This window comes from Pantherophis guttatus, chromosome 16 (genome assembly GCF_059756535.1).
Source record: "Pantherophis guttatus breed Tessera chromosome 16, ASM5975653v1, whole genome shotgun sequence".
Lineage (NCBI taxonomy): Eukaryota > Metazoa > Chordata > Lepidosauria > Squamata > Colubridae > Pantherophis > Pantherophis guttatus.
This window is the reverse complement of record NC_142078.1, coordinates 1132626-1150265: the sequence shown is the minus strand read 5'-3', so window position 1 is coordinate 1150265 and position 17640 is coordinate 1132626. Positions and strand designations below refer to the sequence as shown.

The following is a 17640-nucleotide window of genomic DNA, read 5'->3' as shown; positions in this document are numbered from 1 at the left end:
ATTTCACAAGTGCTTCTCTTCAACATGGTATAAGATAGGGCAAAAAATGTAAAATGTGAGGACAGTCGTAAATTCGAGGACTGGTCAAAAGTGCGAGGACCAGTCAAAAATAACTTTTTCAGCCCTCTGAGTAGTCCCTGTGCACAAAAGGACTACCCAGAGGGCTGAAAAATGTGATTTCTGACAGGTCCTCGCACTTTTGACCGGTCTTCGCAGTTATCATCATTTATGCCCATATCATGGTCATCATTTATGCCCATTGTACCATTCTTAACAACCGTGTCACTCATTTCACAACTGCTTCTCTTCACCATGGTGACAAGATAGGGCAAAAACGTAAATTGTGAGGACAGTCGTAAGTTCAAGGACTGGTCAAAAGTGCGAGGACCAGTCAAAAATAACTTTTTCAGCCCTCTGAGTAGTCCATATGCATAAAAGGATACAGCAATAGAGAGGGATGAAGGAAGGGAAGGGAAATTAGAGTAGGAGTGAGGGTAAGAGAGGGAGGAAGAGAGGAGGAGAAGGAGAAAGGAAGAGGAAGTAGGGAGGAGAAGAAGAGTGGGGGAGAGAAAGTAAGAAGGAAAGAAAAGAGAGGGATGGTAGGTTTGAGGAGAAAGATTGCTGTACAATAAAAAAGATGAAAGGGAAGAAAGCCAACCCCAAACAAATATTAAGATATTAAGATAAAGAATGAATTGTTAAACTTTAAAGAATAAAAGAGAACAAATATGAATAAATAACAATAATTAGAAACACACATAAAAACATACAATGTATTTTCTTTGAACAGAGTATTTGGCCGGTTCACAAATTTAAACAGTTGTAGGGGGTTAGCACCCACCCCTTTCCTAGAAGAATGAAATATTTTGGGAAATATTAAAAAGGCAGAATATTTTATTTCCCTGGATGAGAAATGGAGAAGCATATTTTACAGACAAAGCAGCTCCCACTTTCCTGCCCCCCACCCTTTGTTAATGGGCCAGAGGCAGAAAGTCAATCCTTTGTCAAAGGACATTTGCAACACAATAGCAACAGAAACTAACACAATGGGCCCCATCAAGCCATGTGATTCTGTCCACCATTAAACCATCTTTCCAAGCAGTCTCCATGTTTCCAGTGTCTTTTTCCCCACTTGGAGCAGAACCCAGAAGGATATTTCTTCCAACACAGTGTTTAGTCACTTCAATTAAATTTACGATTTCTATATTTCCTTTTTACCATATTTATTCCTCATCTATTTTTTTAAAAAACCAATATTACCCTTCATCCTCATCTCTAATCTTAATCAAATTCAATTTTTCCCTTCTATTCTATATTTTACCCCTTCCCATTGTCATCTATTTTTATATCCATCCTCACATTGGTTAATTATGTAATACAGTTGTTTAATACAAATTCAACATTTTAATATAAATCAATTAGTTATATAACTACCTTTTTTGTATTTTAATCAATATGAACATGAATATTCCAATTATTTCCATGCAATCCAATTTCTTACAAATCAATTAATTATATTTACCAATAATAATAAACCAAATAATTTCCCCCAGATATTCCTCCAAACCACAACTTAACCATTTCTGCTTTCAACACAATATGCAATTAATAGTATCTCAATTATTACAATTCCCTAGTTAAATAGAGCTTTTTTTCTTCTGTGTTTTAAAATCTTGAACCTCCTCTTGCCCTAAATTTCCCATTGTTTGCAGTTTTGCACCTACCTTTTTTGGTGAGGAAAAAGAAAAAGAAATCTCTCTGCCTCATTTTGTCACGTTGCACCAAAGACCCTGCTTACTTTCAATTTCGCTTTTTCAGCATAGCTAGGGGAAAAAAAATCTGCTCCAGGAATTTACCTCTTTGCAGCTAGCTAGCAACAGAGCCCTCCGCAAAACAGCTGAGAGTAGGGCGCCTCTTTGAAGCCCCAGGGCAAGAATTTAAAGTTTTTTTCCCTCTAGGAGTGGGCGGGGTAAGAGAACGGTGACCGGGCGATCCAGCAGAGGCAGAGGGGGAGGGGGAGTGAAGGCGTGGGGGGGGGCGAGAGAGGGCTTTGGCGACCCCTGTGAAATGGCCGTTCGACCCCCAAAGGGGTCGCGACCCCCAGGTTGAGAACCGCTGATCTAGAGGAATATTGCTGAGTAATATTCAGCCTGCCCTTAACCTCCACCAGGGTACACATTTACAGGCCTGATAGAATTCTGATTTTCCTCCCAGGTAGTTGAAGGGCGCTCTGCTTCCTGGGATTCGCCCTCAGAAACCCATCTCCTAGAATTTGCTGCAGTAGCAAAGTCTGTGAATGGTGTCACAGACCCCATTACATGGAGCTTTTCTGGAAGCCGGGCTTCAGAAATCTCATCTCCTCGAATCTGCTGCAGTGGCCGACTCCACCGATTGAGTCACAAACCTTATTATATCAACTGGCGTTTTTCTGGAGGCCAGCAAAATGAAAAGTTCTGAAGGACTCTACAGTATCACAGTGTATGGTCAGAGGGAAAGGAAGAGTAAAGAGTAAGGCCAAACTAAGGCCTCATAAAATATAAAATAAGTCATCAATAAGGCCAAAAGAAGAGAACAAGACTGGAGGCTAAAAGATATAAAGAACATTTGCAGGAACTGGGTATGTCTAGTTTGATGAAAAGGACTAGGGGAGACATGATAGCAGTCTTCCAATATCTCAGGGGCTGCCCCAAAGAAGAGGGAGTCAAGCTATTCTCCAAAGCCCCTGAGGGCAGGACAAGAAGCAATGGGTGGAAACTCATCAAGGAGAGAAGCAACTTAGAACTAAGGAGAAATTCCCTGACAGTGAGAACAATGAATCAGTGGAACAACTTGCCTCCAGAAGTTGTGAATGCTCCAACACTGGAAGTTTTTAAGAAGAAATTGGATAACCATTTGTCTGAAATGGTACAAGGTTTCCTGCCTGAGTAGGGGGTTGGACTAGAAGACCTCCAAGGACCCTTTCAACTCTTCTCTTCTCTTCTCTTCTCTTCTCTTCTCTTCTCTTCTCTTCCCTTCCCTTCCCTTCCCTTCCCTTCCATTCCATGAAGGCATCTCCTCTCAAGGCTTTCCAGCATCCAGCTCAGTGTCTCTGACTGATACCAGACATCAGAGAGAGAGGGGAAAAAATCCCATCTGAAGATTCTTGCGGTCCATGGATCCAGCAGCTTTTTGGTTCGACTAATTTGTGCTGATGACTGAAAACCATCTGAAACATGTTTGCTTCTCAAGGAGACCCAGATTCCTTTTCTATCAACTCTCTTTCTGCTCTCCGTGCAAACTATTGAAGAGTGCCCCCCCCACCGCTCTTCTCAACCAGCTGGTGAGCTTTGACCCATACCATAAACCAGGATGCCTTGATTTTTAGTTTATTAAGTGATTTGGAACAAAATCTATTCAATCACTCAGTTGCAGTTATCCGATGTCTTGACAAGAGCCTTTGGTCAGGTCTCCGGGGAGGCTGCTCTCAGTCAGTGACGCCACTTTAATGAGATTAACATCCATCACAACAGTCAACAGACACACTTGTGGCACCTTTCATGCCAACAAATACAGGCTGGCCTCAGCTTCCATGGACTAAACTCCAATTAATCTTGCATGGATACATGTCTTCAGTTGTCATATCTGTATCCATCACCCTAAAAACCTTGACAGCAGCTCCAAACTGATAGCGGAGGGATGATATCACAGCCTAATATCGTAACCCTAACTAATTTTACGTATGTCAGAATGGACGCTTTTCTTCTCAGAAGGAAGAGGGAAATGTTTGCCCAAGGTCTTGGGCCTTCCAGCACCCCCCCGCCCCCGATCATCATATCATTTGCACCAAATCTAGTTCTAGGTTTCCATCTCTCATACTTCTGATCTGATGTTGCAGGTTTTAAGTTCCAATGAAGAAAACCAGCCAGTCTTCATGGGGAAGGACACTGGTTGGTCTGGATGTTTGTGGTACAGATATTGCTCAACTTACAAACACAACTGAGCCCAAAATTTATGTTGCTAAGGGAGACATTTGTTAAGTGAGTTTTGCCCCATTTTACAACTTTTCCTGCCACAGTTGTTAAGTGAATCATTGCAGTTGTTAAGTTAGAAACCCGATTGTTACGTGAATCTGGCTTCCCCATTGATGTGGCTTTTCAGAAGGTTGCAGAGGCTGATCACGTGACCTCGGGGCCCTGCAAGCATCATCAATGTGAGCCAGTTGTCAAGCATCCGAATATAAATGACGTGACCCTGGGGATGCTGAAACATTCGTAACTGTGAAAAACTCTTGTAAGTCACTTTTTTCCCCCCGTGCCGTTGTAACTTTGAATGCTCACTAAGTGAACTTTTGTAAGTGGAGGACTACCTATACTGGATTTTTTATTCCCTTGAAAATGCTGGAAATATCATCCAGAATTGGGTCAACTGAAGCAGATGGCAAGTCACCACTCTACTTGAGTGCTACTGAAGTTTGCAAACCTCTGTTGGTTCATTGAATGATGTTGTTAGGATTGGCTGCAATGCCCCTTTTCTTGTGGGGCATTAGAAAAAAACACACTCTAGTTTGCCTCTACACATAGTACACACTAGGGATTCAAACCGCTGAATCGCCGACCTTCTGATCGACAAGCTCAGCATCTTAGCCACTGAGCCACCGCGTCCCATAGCTGTGGCAATATAAGTAGCCCTGACTAACATGGCTTTGGTTTCTTAATGGGACCAGTGCTCTCCTAGAGATGGAGTTGACCTTGGTTGGCCAACACTTACCACTGGGCCAGGTATTCCCCGAAGTCCATCTGGACCTGGCTTTCCTGGAGGCCCCTGAGGACCAACAGGTCCTGTCTTCCCAGGAGGTCCTTCCAATCCAGATTCACCCTAAAGAGAAGCAAGACGTTACAGGGAGAACATGGCTGAAACCAGAAATGCTGCCTTGTCTGGTGGCAGCTCAGTGTTTTGTTTTTTTTTACCTTGGCACCTTTCTCTCCTTGACGGCCTTCAGGTCCTGCTGGTCCAGGTGGCCCCTAAAAAGATTGGGAGACACCGTGCAGTGAGATTAAACCCTGATGGTCATAGCAACTTCCCCTCTTTTGAACCTCCCGCCAGGTCTAACAACAGCTCAACCAAAGGAAGCCCCAACATCCATCTCCAGCATCAACCAAGATGCTAACTCTTCAGATGTTTGGTCATTTAAAAAAAAAACTTTTATCTTTCATGAATATTTCTTTTATCCAACATTTTTGTTGTTAAAACAATATCTTCCTTTAATTAAATGTCAGGAGTTGTCTGAGATTCCCTCAGATAACAAATCCATAATTGCTTTTTGAATACAGAGCAACAGAGTTGGAATGGACCTCGGAGGTCTTCTAATCCAACATCTTGCTCAGCCAAGAGAACCTGGACCATTCCGGACAAATGGTTGTCCAGTCTCTTTCTAAACACTTAAAAACCTCCAGTGATGGGGCTTCTTTATTTCTTTTACTTCCATCTAACCTTCTTCTTAAGTGGAAACAAGTTTCAAAGCAAACAACGGATGATTTTTACCCAAAGAGCAAATATATAACCTTGAAATGGTAGCTATGGGATATTTGAAATCTGGCTGGAGGAGAGCCAGAAAAATCTGGAAGGCCACACCCTGTTTCCGGTGGGGATGTGCCTTCTCCAAAGCATCTGGCAACTGTTCTTATCCTGGCTTTCCTGTTTTGCAAACGGGATGCAAACTAACATGTTGTTATGGCAAGAACGATAATCATTTCTTCCTAAGAGCAACATAGAATCTGCCTTTATTCACGCCAGGCTTTCCAAATATGTCAGAGATTTGTTGTTATGGTGATACATTATATTTTCAATAATTGCCACCTCTGATGTTCCTCCTGCTGTTTTCTTTGCAGACTTGCAGAAATTGGTCTGTGATGAATTGTTTATAAGATTCGTGCATCCACACACCAACCCACCCTGCAGAGGCAGGGACAGTGTTGACCCCCTCTCTGCATCATGACACCCATCCATTCGGCTGCGCCCTCTTTAATGCTGAGGGGTCAGTGACATTTTCTGAGATATTTGGCTAAAAACTGGGAGATGAAAGACTGAAAAGGCAACTTACTCTCTTGCCTGGAGGGCCAGAAGGACCCGGCTCTCCGGTTGGACCAGGGGACCCCTGAGAACAAAAGGAGAGAGAAAAAACAATGTTTATCCTTTGAGCTCTAACACAAGAACCGACGGGATAGGCTAAACCCTGATTTGGTTACAGGTGGTCTTCAACTGAATCCCCAATTTATGTTGCTAAGCAGGAGTTGTTAATGAAAATAACCAGCTGTCTGTAAGGAGTATGAACCCTTCCCTTCCCCACCATCCAGTCAGAGCTGAAGAAGCTTCTTGGATGAGAAGTGAAACGTCTTCAAAAGAAAAAAACCAGAAAGTCCAGTTGCCTCCTGAAAAAAGCACCTTTGGGACAACCATGACCTGGAGGATTGAGAATCTCTACAGACGTTTAGCTATATAATTTGGGATGAGCACCCTTGGAATGGTGTGGGAGTAGGAATGGATTTCCAGAGGAAAAAATGCAGACTACAGGAACCAGGAGCACCACTCAGGTGACCCTGAGGACACAGATAAACCTCCAAGTGCTTCAAGGACCCTCTAAAAGGATGCAAAGGACCAGCTGTCTGCAAGGAGTATAAATCCTTCCATTCCCCACTATCCAGTCAGAGCTGAAGAAGCTTCTTGGATGAGAAGCGAAACGTCTTCAAGAAAAAAAACAAGAAAATCCAGTTGCCTCTTGAAAAATGCACCTTTGGGACAACCATGACTCGGATGATGGAGAACCTCCATAGACAAGAATTGTTAAGTGGTTTTTGCTCCATTTTATATCTGTCAGATCTGCCATCAAACCGCTTCAACCCAGCTTCGCTTTGCTTTGATGCCAGCCTGTCATGGGGAGGGCGAATCGGAGGATATAGAGAGGGGGAATGACAGGAAGCAGCGGTGCCAACCAGAGACAATGGTTGAGAGATTCAAGGACATCAGCCTGGGACAGCCTGGGAACAGTACAAACACCCACCAAAGACGCACAAAAATGTGGAACTGCTACCAAACCACCTAATTTGGACATTATTGGACACCATCAAGATGACAAAGTGGGGGAGGGCCTGGACAAGGGGGGAATCACACAGGGAATCCTCAGATCTGGCTTCGCTACGCTAGTAATCACTTGGCTTCAGTAAAAGTATACCTTTCACTACAAATGGAGTCAAGGGTCTTTCTTTCCTGATGCCCAAGTTGGGAGAAGCCTGACAGTGTCCTTTTATGAGGTTTTGGGGTCACAAGCTCAAAAGAGCATCCTTGAATATCTTTCTGTCTCATAGGCAGGGGTGCCAATCAGCAGGTTCTGACAGGTTCTGGAGACCGGTAGCAGAAATTTTGAGTAGTTTGTAGAACCGGCAAATACCACCTCTGGCTGGCCCCAGAGTGGGGAGGGAATGGGGATTTTGCAGTATTCTTCCTCTACCACACCCACCAAGCCACACCCACCACGCCATGCCCACCAAGCCACACCCACAGAACCAGTAGTAAAAAAAACTGAATTCCACCACTGCTTATAGGCTTCTTTATCCCCTTGCCCATTAAATTCATCTTGGCACATGACTCTAGCTGGTCACCTACGGACGGTTTGCACCAGGAATTTGCTATTTCCACACTTGTGGAAAAAGAGAGCCGTGCCAAACTATCTTCTGCAGAGAAGCACCAGGAGTACCATCTAGGACATTTTTAAAATAAGAAGAAAGGGGTGCTTAGTCTCGGGATGGGCTTTCCTCCAAATAAAGACTTCTAGGCTGACACATTCTGGAAACACCCATTGATCCCAGATTCTGACTAATGGCTCCCTACCAGTCCTTAGCTCTCTCTTGGTGGCCATCTCTACTCAGTGGCTAACTCATCCGTATCGTATTTTTGGTACTAAATGAAGAGAGGCATCCTTTGCCCCTAAGAAATGCATGCCATGTGAATCCAGTCAGGGTACTTACTGTTTGGCCAGGTTCCCCATCATCGCCCTTATCACCTGTTGGGCCATCCTGACCCTAGAAGAGAATAGAAAAGGAATTCTTTACTTTCCCATTACTATTTCATGCCTTTGGAAGGGCACAATTCCTGAGGAATTTCCTAATAAAAAGGAAGTTATTAATGGCTAAATGCAAGGGGTGACACAGGAACTGTAGATATCTTATATATAATTTATTACATTTTAATATATTTGTGTGGCTTTGAGTCAGTGTTGGCTCCTAGACTAGGTCCTACAATTTTCTTGGAAAAATTTCAGAAGTGGTTTGCTTCTGGCAGGGTTAAAACCCAAGGTCTCATGCTCTACCTCATGCCATAGCACCAAACTGGCTCTTGTAATACATGATGAATATATTAATATTCTTAATGAAATGTGGAGCACATTTCTAACAAGTTCAATGTAAGATTCAGGTTTCAAAAGGTCAAAATTCCCCCTTGATTAAAAATTTCTAACATTCAATAATGTCAAAGAAAAATGAAACCATTGTAAAAAGAATAGACATACTAGATGATTACAATGATGACAGAACTATCTGTCATCATAGATAGATTAACAGAGTCGGAAAGGACCGACCTTGTAGGTCATCTAGTCCAACCCCCAGCCCAAGCAGGAGACCCTCCACCATTTCTGACAGATGGCAGTCCAGTCTCCCCTTCAAAGCCTCCAGTGATGAAGCTCCCATAACTTCCGAAGGCAGCTTCTGTTCCATGGGTTGATTGTTCTCACTGTCAGAAAATTTCTCCTTATTTCCAGGTTGAATCTCTCCTTGTTCAGTTTCCATCCATTATTCCTAGTCTGGCCTTCGGGTGCTTTGGAAAATAGCTTGACTCCTTCCTCCTCTCTGTGGCAGCCCCTCAAAATATTGGAAGATGCTCTCATGTCTCCCCTGGTCCTTCTCTTCACTAGACTAGCCATGCCTGGTTACTGCAACCATTCATCATACGTTTTAGCCTCCGGTCCCCTAATCCTCCTGGTTGCTCTTCTCTGCACTCTTTGCTTTTATCAGAAAATTAATAAGTAGGCTATAAAAGTAAAAAACATATGTATGTGCCTTAGAAATATGTATTTGAAATCTTAAGGGGAAATACACCATTTTAAATGTCCAAATTCCCTATTTCAATCCAAACTGAAATATTTCCGAAAGATCTGGAGAGCAGCTCCCCAGAATTTTCTTCTGGTGAAAATTCTTAGACACGTTTGAGAAAGAAATGATGTCTCTGCTTTCCATCTTGGTACTTACAGCTGGACCAGGTTCACCTGGGGGGCCTGGATCACCTGGAAAGCCAACCGGACCCTGGAAAGGTAGGGAAAGAAAGAACATGACTGGATTCCCATGAAACCTTACATTCAGCAGAAGAGAGAAATGGGCAATACTCTGACCATGATAGTTAGGTCAAGGGGACATTAGAAAATCCGTTCCCGTGAAATGGAACGACTTCATGATCTCAGGCAGAATACTGAGAGAGAAGTTTGCAAGCTGAGCTCGGTCAAAAATATATTTAAGGAAAAGACAGGAACAAAACCCTCCATTTTCTGAGGAGCTCCAGGAAATGAAGGGAAGAAGAGATACCTGGAGCCCCACTGGAGGAAGCCAATCAAGCATAGATAAAACCCACATTAGGGATTACAGCAGGACAACAAAACGTTGTTTCTATTTTTTGCATCTACCAGTGGCCACTTGATGCTCTGTTCAAAGCTCTGGTCGTTGCTGTGGAGGAAAGAGCCTCAGGACTGACAGACCACTATCAGGAATATCCTGTTATTTGTCTGATGGTCCCTCAACTTGCAGTCAGAGGGTCCCTTGGCTGCCTGGGCCAAGTTGAGGTCCCTGGGGAATGACTTCGATTCTGTGACTCTTATGCAAATGGAGAGAGTGTTTTAGTCTATAGAGGCAGCCATCTGCCTGTTAGATCCTAGATGGTTAACGCTGCCCAGGTGATCTTGAGTGGGGGTATCATGATCCTTGAGGGAGGGAATGGTCCCCTGAGCCTTGAAGGAGCTACATGTAGTGAAAGAAAGAAAACGGACACCATGTTCCTGGCCAATTATCATCCAATCTCAAACCTTCCTGCACGGATGTATGCAACTCCCAACCTTATGTCATTTATTTGTTTAGAGTAGAGTAGAGTAGGGTAGGGTAGGGTAGGGTAGGGTAGCGTAGTAGAGAGAAGAGAAGAGAAGAGAAGAGAAGAGAAGAGAAGAGAAGAGAAGAGAAGAGAAGAGAAGAGAAGAGAAGAGAAGAGTTTATGGGCAAGTGTGATCAGACACATAAGGAATTTGTCTTCGGTGCATTAGCTCTCATTGTACATAAAAGCTATAAGTGATAAATCATGATCATAGTCATCATAAAATTTTAAAAAGTTTACTTATTTTATTTATTTGCTGGGAGTTTGTTGAAGACTTGGTTATTCACCAAGGCTTTGGGGACAGAGTGACTGAGGAGCCCACTTTTTGCTTTTGTTTTCTTTTGTTTTGCTTGGCTTTTATTTATTAATTAAATTTATTTCTGGCCCATCTCACCACAAGGCTCTTTGTATTTTGCTCTTTTGTATTTTCCTTTTAATGAGCTGGGTTTTTTTTTTAGATGCAAGCTGCTCAGAATTGTTTAGGAGTTGGGCAGTCTATTATTTATAACCACAATTATAAACTTGTTATGGAAATTAAAAAGGCCCAAGGAAGCAAGTTCCTAATGCCCCCTCCCCCCGATATCTTCCTGAAGAGCTCTGTGACATGGGGTATCTATCACTGTAGGGAAGCAAAGGCAACTGGGCTGTCCCTATGGTAGGGAGAGGCCCTACAGTCTACCTCCAAAGTCAGTCTGAAGAAGCACGTGAGAACCAAGGCACCTAAAGCAAGATTCTCAAGGAACAGGAGAAAAGCAGAGAAGGCCATTCGCTCTCTGGAAGGAACCAGCAGCCCAGCCCAGAGAACAATGGGGAAGGGGGGCATCATAAGGGGGCAATCTCCTTCTAGAAGCGGGCAAAAGAGAGGAGGGGGTTACTTACCGGGCTCCCTTTGGGGCCATCATCTCCTGGGGGGCCTTTGGGGCCTGGGGGGCCAGCAGACCCAGAGGGGCCTGCTTCCCCCTTTTCCCCTCTTTCTCCTTTAGGACCCTGTCAAAGGAAGATGCTTGTTAGAAGGTTTGAGTTGTTTCAACAACAGATTAAATAATGGGGACAAAAACCAATTAAAGGTCCAATCAGCACTTAGAGGAAATCAAAAAATGACCAGCATTTGCTTGTTTTCTGATGCTCAGTCACCAAGACCTCCTCCACTGCTCTCTCTTCATGGGACACAGAGGAATCAGAATCAGAAGAACAGAGTTGGGAGGGACCTTGAAGGGTCTTCTAGTCCAACCCCCTGATCAAGCAGGAGACCTAGACCATTTCAGACAGGTCCAGTCTCTTCTTAAAAGCCTCCAGTGATGGAGCATCCACGACTTCTGAAGGCAATCACAGCTATGAAGGAACGTCTTTAGAACCACAACTTCTGAAGGAATCACAATTATCAGTTGGCGAGCCGTTTACATCACACCTTTGATTGAGCTACATAAATTTTTGGTATACAAATCAACCAGCTAGGAACATTTTGTACAGGTGTAATATGTTTTGGAATAAAGTATGGGTTCACTTTTAGCCACTGTTTCTTGAAGAAGACAGTTAGGACAACAGATAATGCCCACTTGCTGAAATTTCAGTTTTGAAGTTAACCTAAACAATGAGCTATATGAATTTCAGGAAGTCTGAGTGTTGTGTTTTTGTCTCACCTATACTTGGAGAGTTATACTTGGTTTCCCATTTGCACAATAAAAATAACATGGATTTTTCTTGCATGGTTCTTATAAGGACAAAGTGAACACCGAGTGAGAATGCGGTTGTGAATCTGGGTTCTCCAGACACTTGTTTTCTCATAAGAGCCCACTTCCTACACTGGAATGTGGTGGGATGTGTTTTCTGACTTCTCCTGCCTTGATTAAGCAGCTGGTTTCTGTGGGAGTGGATTTCAAGGGACCAACTGTAGGAAGCTAGTCCAATAAATAGATAAGTTGGTGAATTGTGGATATGCAGAAGAATTCGGGTCTGAAAGACGGCTGAGATGGGAAGCACAACAGTGGTTGTGAATCATCTTGTCAATCCATCTAGTAGAATATTGCTCCAGAAGAGATTATTTGTGGGAGGGTCAGAAAAAGGACAGAACTGGAAATGGTGTTATGAACTCCATTTTGGAAATCTTTGCCTCAGGCTTTGTAACCATTCCTGAGTACCAATCTTACTCCATTTCATCTCAATTCCAGACGGATACTTAAAAAAAAAAAGGTTTTAAATCTTACTGGTGGTCCAGAGTCTCCGGGAAGGCCAGGCTCTCCTGATTCTCCAGGTTCTCCCTGCAAAAGGCAAGACAATTCAGGTGCTATAGCCACGGTGGCCCAGTAGTCAGAGTGCAGTACTGCAGGCTACTTCTGCTGACTGCCAACTGCCTGCAATTTGGCAGTTCGAATCTCACCAGGCTCAAGGTTGACTCAGTCTTCCCTCCTTCCGAGGTGGGTAAAATGAGGACCCAGATTGTTGGGGGCAAGAGGCTGACTCTGTAAACCACTTAGAGAGGGCTGGAAAGCACCGTAAAGTGGTATATAAATTCTGTCTGTCTGTCTGTCTGTCTGTCTATCTTCTATCTATCTATCTATCTATCTATCTATCTATCTATCTATCTATCTATCTATCTATCTATCAGCTGTGGTGGCTTAGTGGTTAGAATGCCGTATTGCAGGCTAATTCTGCCCACTGCCAGCTGTTCGATCCTGCCTGGCTCAAGGTTGACTCAGCCTTCCGTCCTTCCGAGGTTGGTAAAATGAGGACCCAAATTGTTGGAGGCAATAGGCTGACTCTGTAAGCTGCTTAGAGAGGGCTGTAAAAGCACTAAGTCTAAGTGCTATTCCTATTGCTATAGGCAAACCCCTCTCAGCTCTGGGGTACTTTGGTCTGGCCACTGATGCTCAGAGTGGTAGGATGGAGTCAAGACCTTTCTCCAGGTTTCCTATAATTTCTCCAACCCTCCACCCCAATCTGTAAGTCGGTCCAGTTGCTCTTCATTTGTACCCGACAGGTAACAGAAGAGATTTGGTAAGCAACACCCTCCCCATCCTTAAAACCCAGCTGAGACTTTCAGCCAAAGGCCTCCCCCCACAACTGGATTTTCCTGCCCCCCTTTCTTAACTGCAGCATTTTAATGTTCTGTCTTCCCCTTCCAAGATTCCCCGGCAAAATGGCATTACCTTTTCACCAACAGCTCCTGGATTTCCAATCCCTCCTGCTGGACCTTGTGGCCCATCAGCTCCAGGCGGTCCACCTGGGCCCCTCGGTCCAGGGGGACCTGGAGGACCCTGGGGAAGGGAGAGAAAACAATCTTTCAGTCGATGGAAAGACGAAGCTTTTGTCCAAAACATACACAGTAAAATTAACATTTGAGAGAAAATAATTTACCATTTGGCCGACATCCCCAGTTTCTCCCTTGTCACCTGGAGGACCAGGCAAGCCCTGTTGAAAGAATTAGAAAGGTGGTGGGTTTTTCATTTTATTTGGCTTTATCTTTTGAAAAGATAAAACATTTTACTTGAAGAGATAAAGTAAACGGAAGCTTGCATTTTGCAAACACCACGACTGTGTTTATGCAACACATCTCACAAATCCGCACGACCCACATGATGTGAGAAGCCAGGTGACACAACCAGCCATCACAGGAGTTCTCTGCTGTTGACAGGCAGGATGATAAGAAATTGTTGGTGCTGATCAGCTGTCAAGCGATACCAAAGGGATGCCTGTTTCCTCACCTGGCTAAAAGATAGAGAGCTCACAACCTCCCTTTGGTAATTCTGAGGGCCAAATATTCTCCTGGAACTGTGTGCTCCGGTTCATTGCCTGGGCCAGTTGTATGGAAAGGCTTGGCCTTTATTTACTACAAGTTGTGGCTGTCAAACGTATCCAATTAAACTTTGCCATCTTTTTGCAAATTCCACATTTGATCCTAGCTAAAAAGGCTAAAAATAGTCTCCTTCTAGCAAGGATCTTGCTAGAAACAGTTAGACTTGTATTTTTAATTGAACTTTATTTTCTTCATTCTACTTTTAATTATATTTTATAGCATTCACAACTGAGCCGTGGTGGTGCAGTGGTTAGAGTGCAGTACTGCAGGCTACTTCTGTTGACTGTTGGCTGCCTGCAATTTGGCAGTTCGAATCTCACCAGGCTCAAGGTTGACTCAGCCTTCCAGCCTTCTGAGGTGGGTAAAAGGTGGACCCAGATTATTGGAGGCAAGAGGCTGACATTGTAATCCTTTTAGAAAGGGCTGTAATATGGTATATAAGTCTAATTACTATTGCTATTATTTTATTAATCTTATTTGCTCTGTTACTCTGTAACCAAAATAAAGTACTTTGACAAAATACTTGCACGTTGCAAATATTTCACACATTTTGCAAATAATGACAATAATGCTAATAATATGTGAAACTTGTACGCTCCCTGATTCTCAATAATGCTGGGCTGCTCACTTCAGACAAGAGATCAGAACAAAATCAATCAAACATGAAGAGGAAAGATAAAAACTGGCAGGTGGGATGGAGAAGATAAGCCTCCCACGGAAGCCCTGGATGGAGGGCCAGGTCTTCACTGCTCTTCTAAACAACATTGGGGGGGGGCATACAGATGGGGGGTGGGAGGGAACCTCATTTCAGAGGGCATTTCACACATTTTACAGATATTTCACACATCCCACCCCCATCACAAAACTGGAACTCAACCTACGGAAGAAACCCTCCAAGTCCTTTTAGATTTTTTAGAGTCCTACAATCCAGCCCAAATAATTTAGGGTAGTGCAAAGGGACAGTCGACGTGCACACAAAAAAAGAAGGAATTATAACTGCCGAAGTTATTTGACATCCAGTTCAACAGGCCCTCCTAATTTCTGTTTTTTTCTGTCTTGGCTGGAATCATCCAGTGCTCTAAATGATGAATCGATCCCAGAGTTGGTTCATTTTGGCAGTTACCTGCAACCCAACTGGCCCTGGAGGGCCAGGAAATCCTCTCGGCCCTTCATCGCCCTTCTGTCCGAAAAGCCCTTGTTGTCCTCGTGGGCCGGGCTCCCCATCGGCTCCCTTGGAAGGAAAGAGAAAAATTTACAGCTAAAGGCACATGAAATGCTGTGAGCTCTCTGAATTTCAGGCAGAAGGAAGACCAAGCTCTCCGATATGCATTAGGCCATCAAAGATTATAGCCATACAGGCATCCATCCAAGAATTTAAGGAACTCAATTCTACAGAGTTCCTTAAACCAAGCAATTCAACTTGAGAGGCCTTTTATTTGACAAGTTTGATCTATTTACACTCCCAGGACTACACACTGCATTGGGAGTTAAAAGGATATATAATAAGCAATGGGAGAACCTAAGAGGAAATGAGACACAGGCAGAACCTTTCCTTTTTAGTTCAGATTAGATTAACAGAGTTGGAAGGGACCTTGGAGGTCATCTAGTCCAATCTCTTCTTGAATAAAGCTTCTGTTCCACGGGTTGATTGTCCTCACTGTCAGAAAGTTTCTCCTTATTTCCAGGTTGAATCTCTCCTTGTTCAGTTTCCATCCATTGTTCCTTGTCTGGCCTTCTGGTGCTTGGCCCCCTCCTCTCTGTGGCAGCCCCTCAAATATTGGAAGACTGCTATCATATCTCCCCTGGTCCTTCTCTTCACTAGACTAGCCCTGCCTTTCTCTTGCTCCCTCTAAAGCCATGGAGCGATGGACTTTTTAGCTTATATTTTAAGTACAGAGAATGTTTATGTACAGGAGGATTACTTACGGCTGGACCGGGCTGGCCAATGGGGCCCTGTGGACCAATAGGACCTGGTGGACCCTAGCAAGAAACAAAGACATGTGGTCAAGGAAATGGCAAAACAGTTGAAATCAACCTAAGGAGACCAATGCAATGTGGAATGATGCTCTCAAGTCGCATTGATACCTGGCTGGATTTGGCTAAATTTGCCCCCCCCCCACTCCTCTGGATTCTGCCAGAGTCCTCCAACCACAGTGATGGATGGATGCTCAGAGGAGAGGGCTAAAATATGGACCCTTGCAATTCAAAACTTTGCTGGAGAAGTAACGAGGCGCATCCCAAGGAATGTACCCGTGTTTCACCGAAAATAAGACCGGGTCTTATTTTCTTTTGGGTCCCCAAATAAGCACTAGGGCTTATTTTGGCGGGTGTCTTATTTTATTTTCAGGTATGGGATGCCCACTTCTGCTTGCTCGTAGCAGGGCAGGAGACTGCGCCCACGAGGTGGGGGTGTGGAGCTGCTCCACACACCCTGCACCAGCTTACCTCAGGGTCACCTATATTATCGCCTTATGGCAGCGGCTCCAACAGTCCAGTCCAGTAGGACCCTGCATGGCCACTGACCCACTTCTGCTTGCTCACGGCCGCAACAGAACAGGAGGCCAAGCGATGCACCCGTGCCGTGGCCACAATATAGGGCTTATATTAGGTGCATATGTAAAAGATATGTTAGGGCTTATTTTCAGGATAGGACTTATTTTTGGGGAAACAGGGTACTTTGTTGAGTGACTGTCTCTCTTTATTCAGAAGTGGTGGGATGGACTCCACTACCACCTTAAGATTTGGGTGGCCACACTCCTTCCTGGAGCCTCTGGGCCACCCTGAAGATGGAGAGGCTGGAAAAGGAACTTTGAGTCATGAATGCTCACACCAAAGCAGCTCCAAATTCATAGTTGCCCATGAGAATGAGTAGAAAAGGGGTGCTGGGATGCCTCAGGACATCCTCCCTTGCCTCCACGTGGGAAAGTCAAAGCTCACCTGTTCTCCTTTGTCCCCTCTGCTTCCTTTCTGTCCTGGTTCACCAATTTCACCCTAATAAATGGAGAATATCATTCTGTAACACAAGCAGAACTGTCATATGCAACAACCAACCAGAACCTAAGAAAGGAAGATTCCTGGATTTGCTCCATATCTTATACATTCTTAACAAATTAATAATGTTTGTTGGTGGTTTGGTCTGATCCTAAAAAATGAAGAATGACTACACCTCTGGGTAGATTTTTTTTTTCAGGTCAAAGCTGCACTTCCAGAAAAAAAATTGCAAAATTAAAATCATTTTGGGGCGTTGAGAAATTTATTGGAGGAAAACCGTGCGTGAAATATGACCAGCATTGCAGAAATGGTGCCTGAATAAAGTTTCTGCTTTTATTTAAAAAAGCCTTCCTAACACTAAGAACAGCCGGACTCCGAGGGAAGCTTCAGGGGATGAATGGACAAGCCATTCCTCCACAGAGCTTGGACTCCAATTTCTGCATTGTGACAGCCTTACAATTAATGGCCTAAAGAGCCCCTGTCACTTCGTGTGTGTGTGTATATATATATTCTGTTGCCATCCATCTCTGAACAGGTAAAACTACTTTATGCACTGTGGCAGGACATTCGGCAAAGTCACGGTGTAACCACTGAGCAGATTTAGGTCAAACGGTGCCAATACGTGCAAGGCCATCTTGTATTTTAGTAGCCTTCAGTTTATGGACACGCATAGCCTTGGATCCTCAGCTGCCCTT

General features: G+C 44.0%; 1 protein-coding gene across 1 annotated transcript in view; it reads right to left on the bottom strand.

Moving 5' to 3' along the window:
- Positions 1–17640, bottom strand: part of COL5A1 (collagen type V alpha 1 chain) — a 222335-nt gene that overhangs the window by 23896 nt on the left and 180799 nt on the right. The window contains exons 44-55 of the mRNA XM_034427172.3: positions 16892–16945; positions 15881–15934; positions 15078–15185; positions 13516–13569; positions 13308–13415; positions 12366–12419; positions 11041–11148; positions 9276–9329; positions 8001–8054; positions 6080–6133; positions 4947–5000; positions 4747–4854 (exon numbers count right to left, since the gene is read on the bottom strand). Of these exons, the coding sequence (XP_034283063.2) occupies positions 4747–4854; positions 4947–5000; positions 6080–6133; positions 8001–8054; positions 9276–9329; positions 11041–11148; positions 12366–12419; positions 13308–13415; positions 13516–13569; positions 15078–15185; positions 15881–15934; positions 16892–16945 (864 nt within the window). The remainder of the gene's footprint in view (positions 1–4746; positions 4855–4946; positions 5001–6079; positions 6134–8000; positions 8055–9275; positions 9330–11040; positions 11149–12365; positions 12420–13307; positions 13416–13515; positions 13570–15077; positions 15186–15880; positions 15935–16891; positions 16946–17640) is intronic.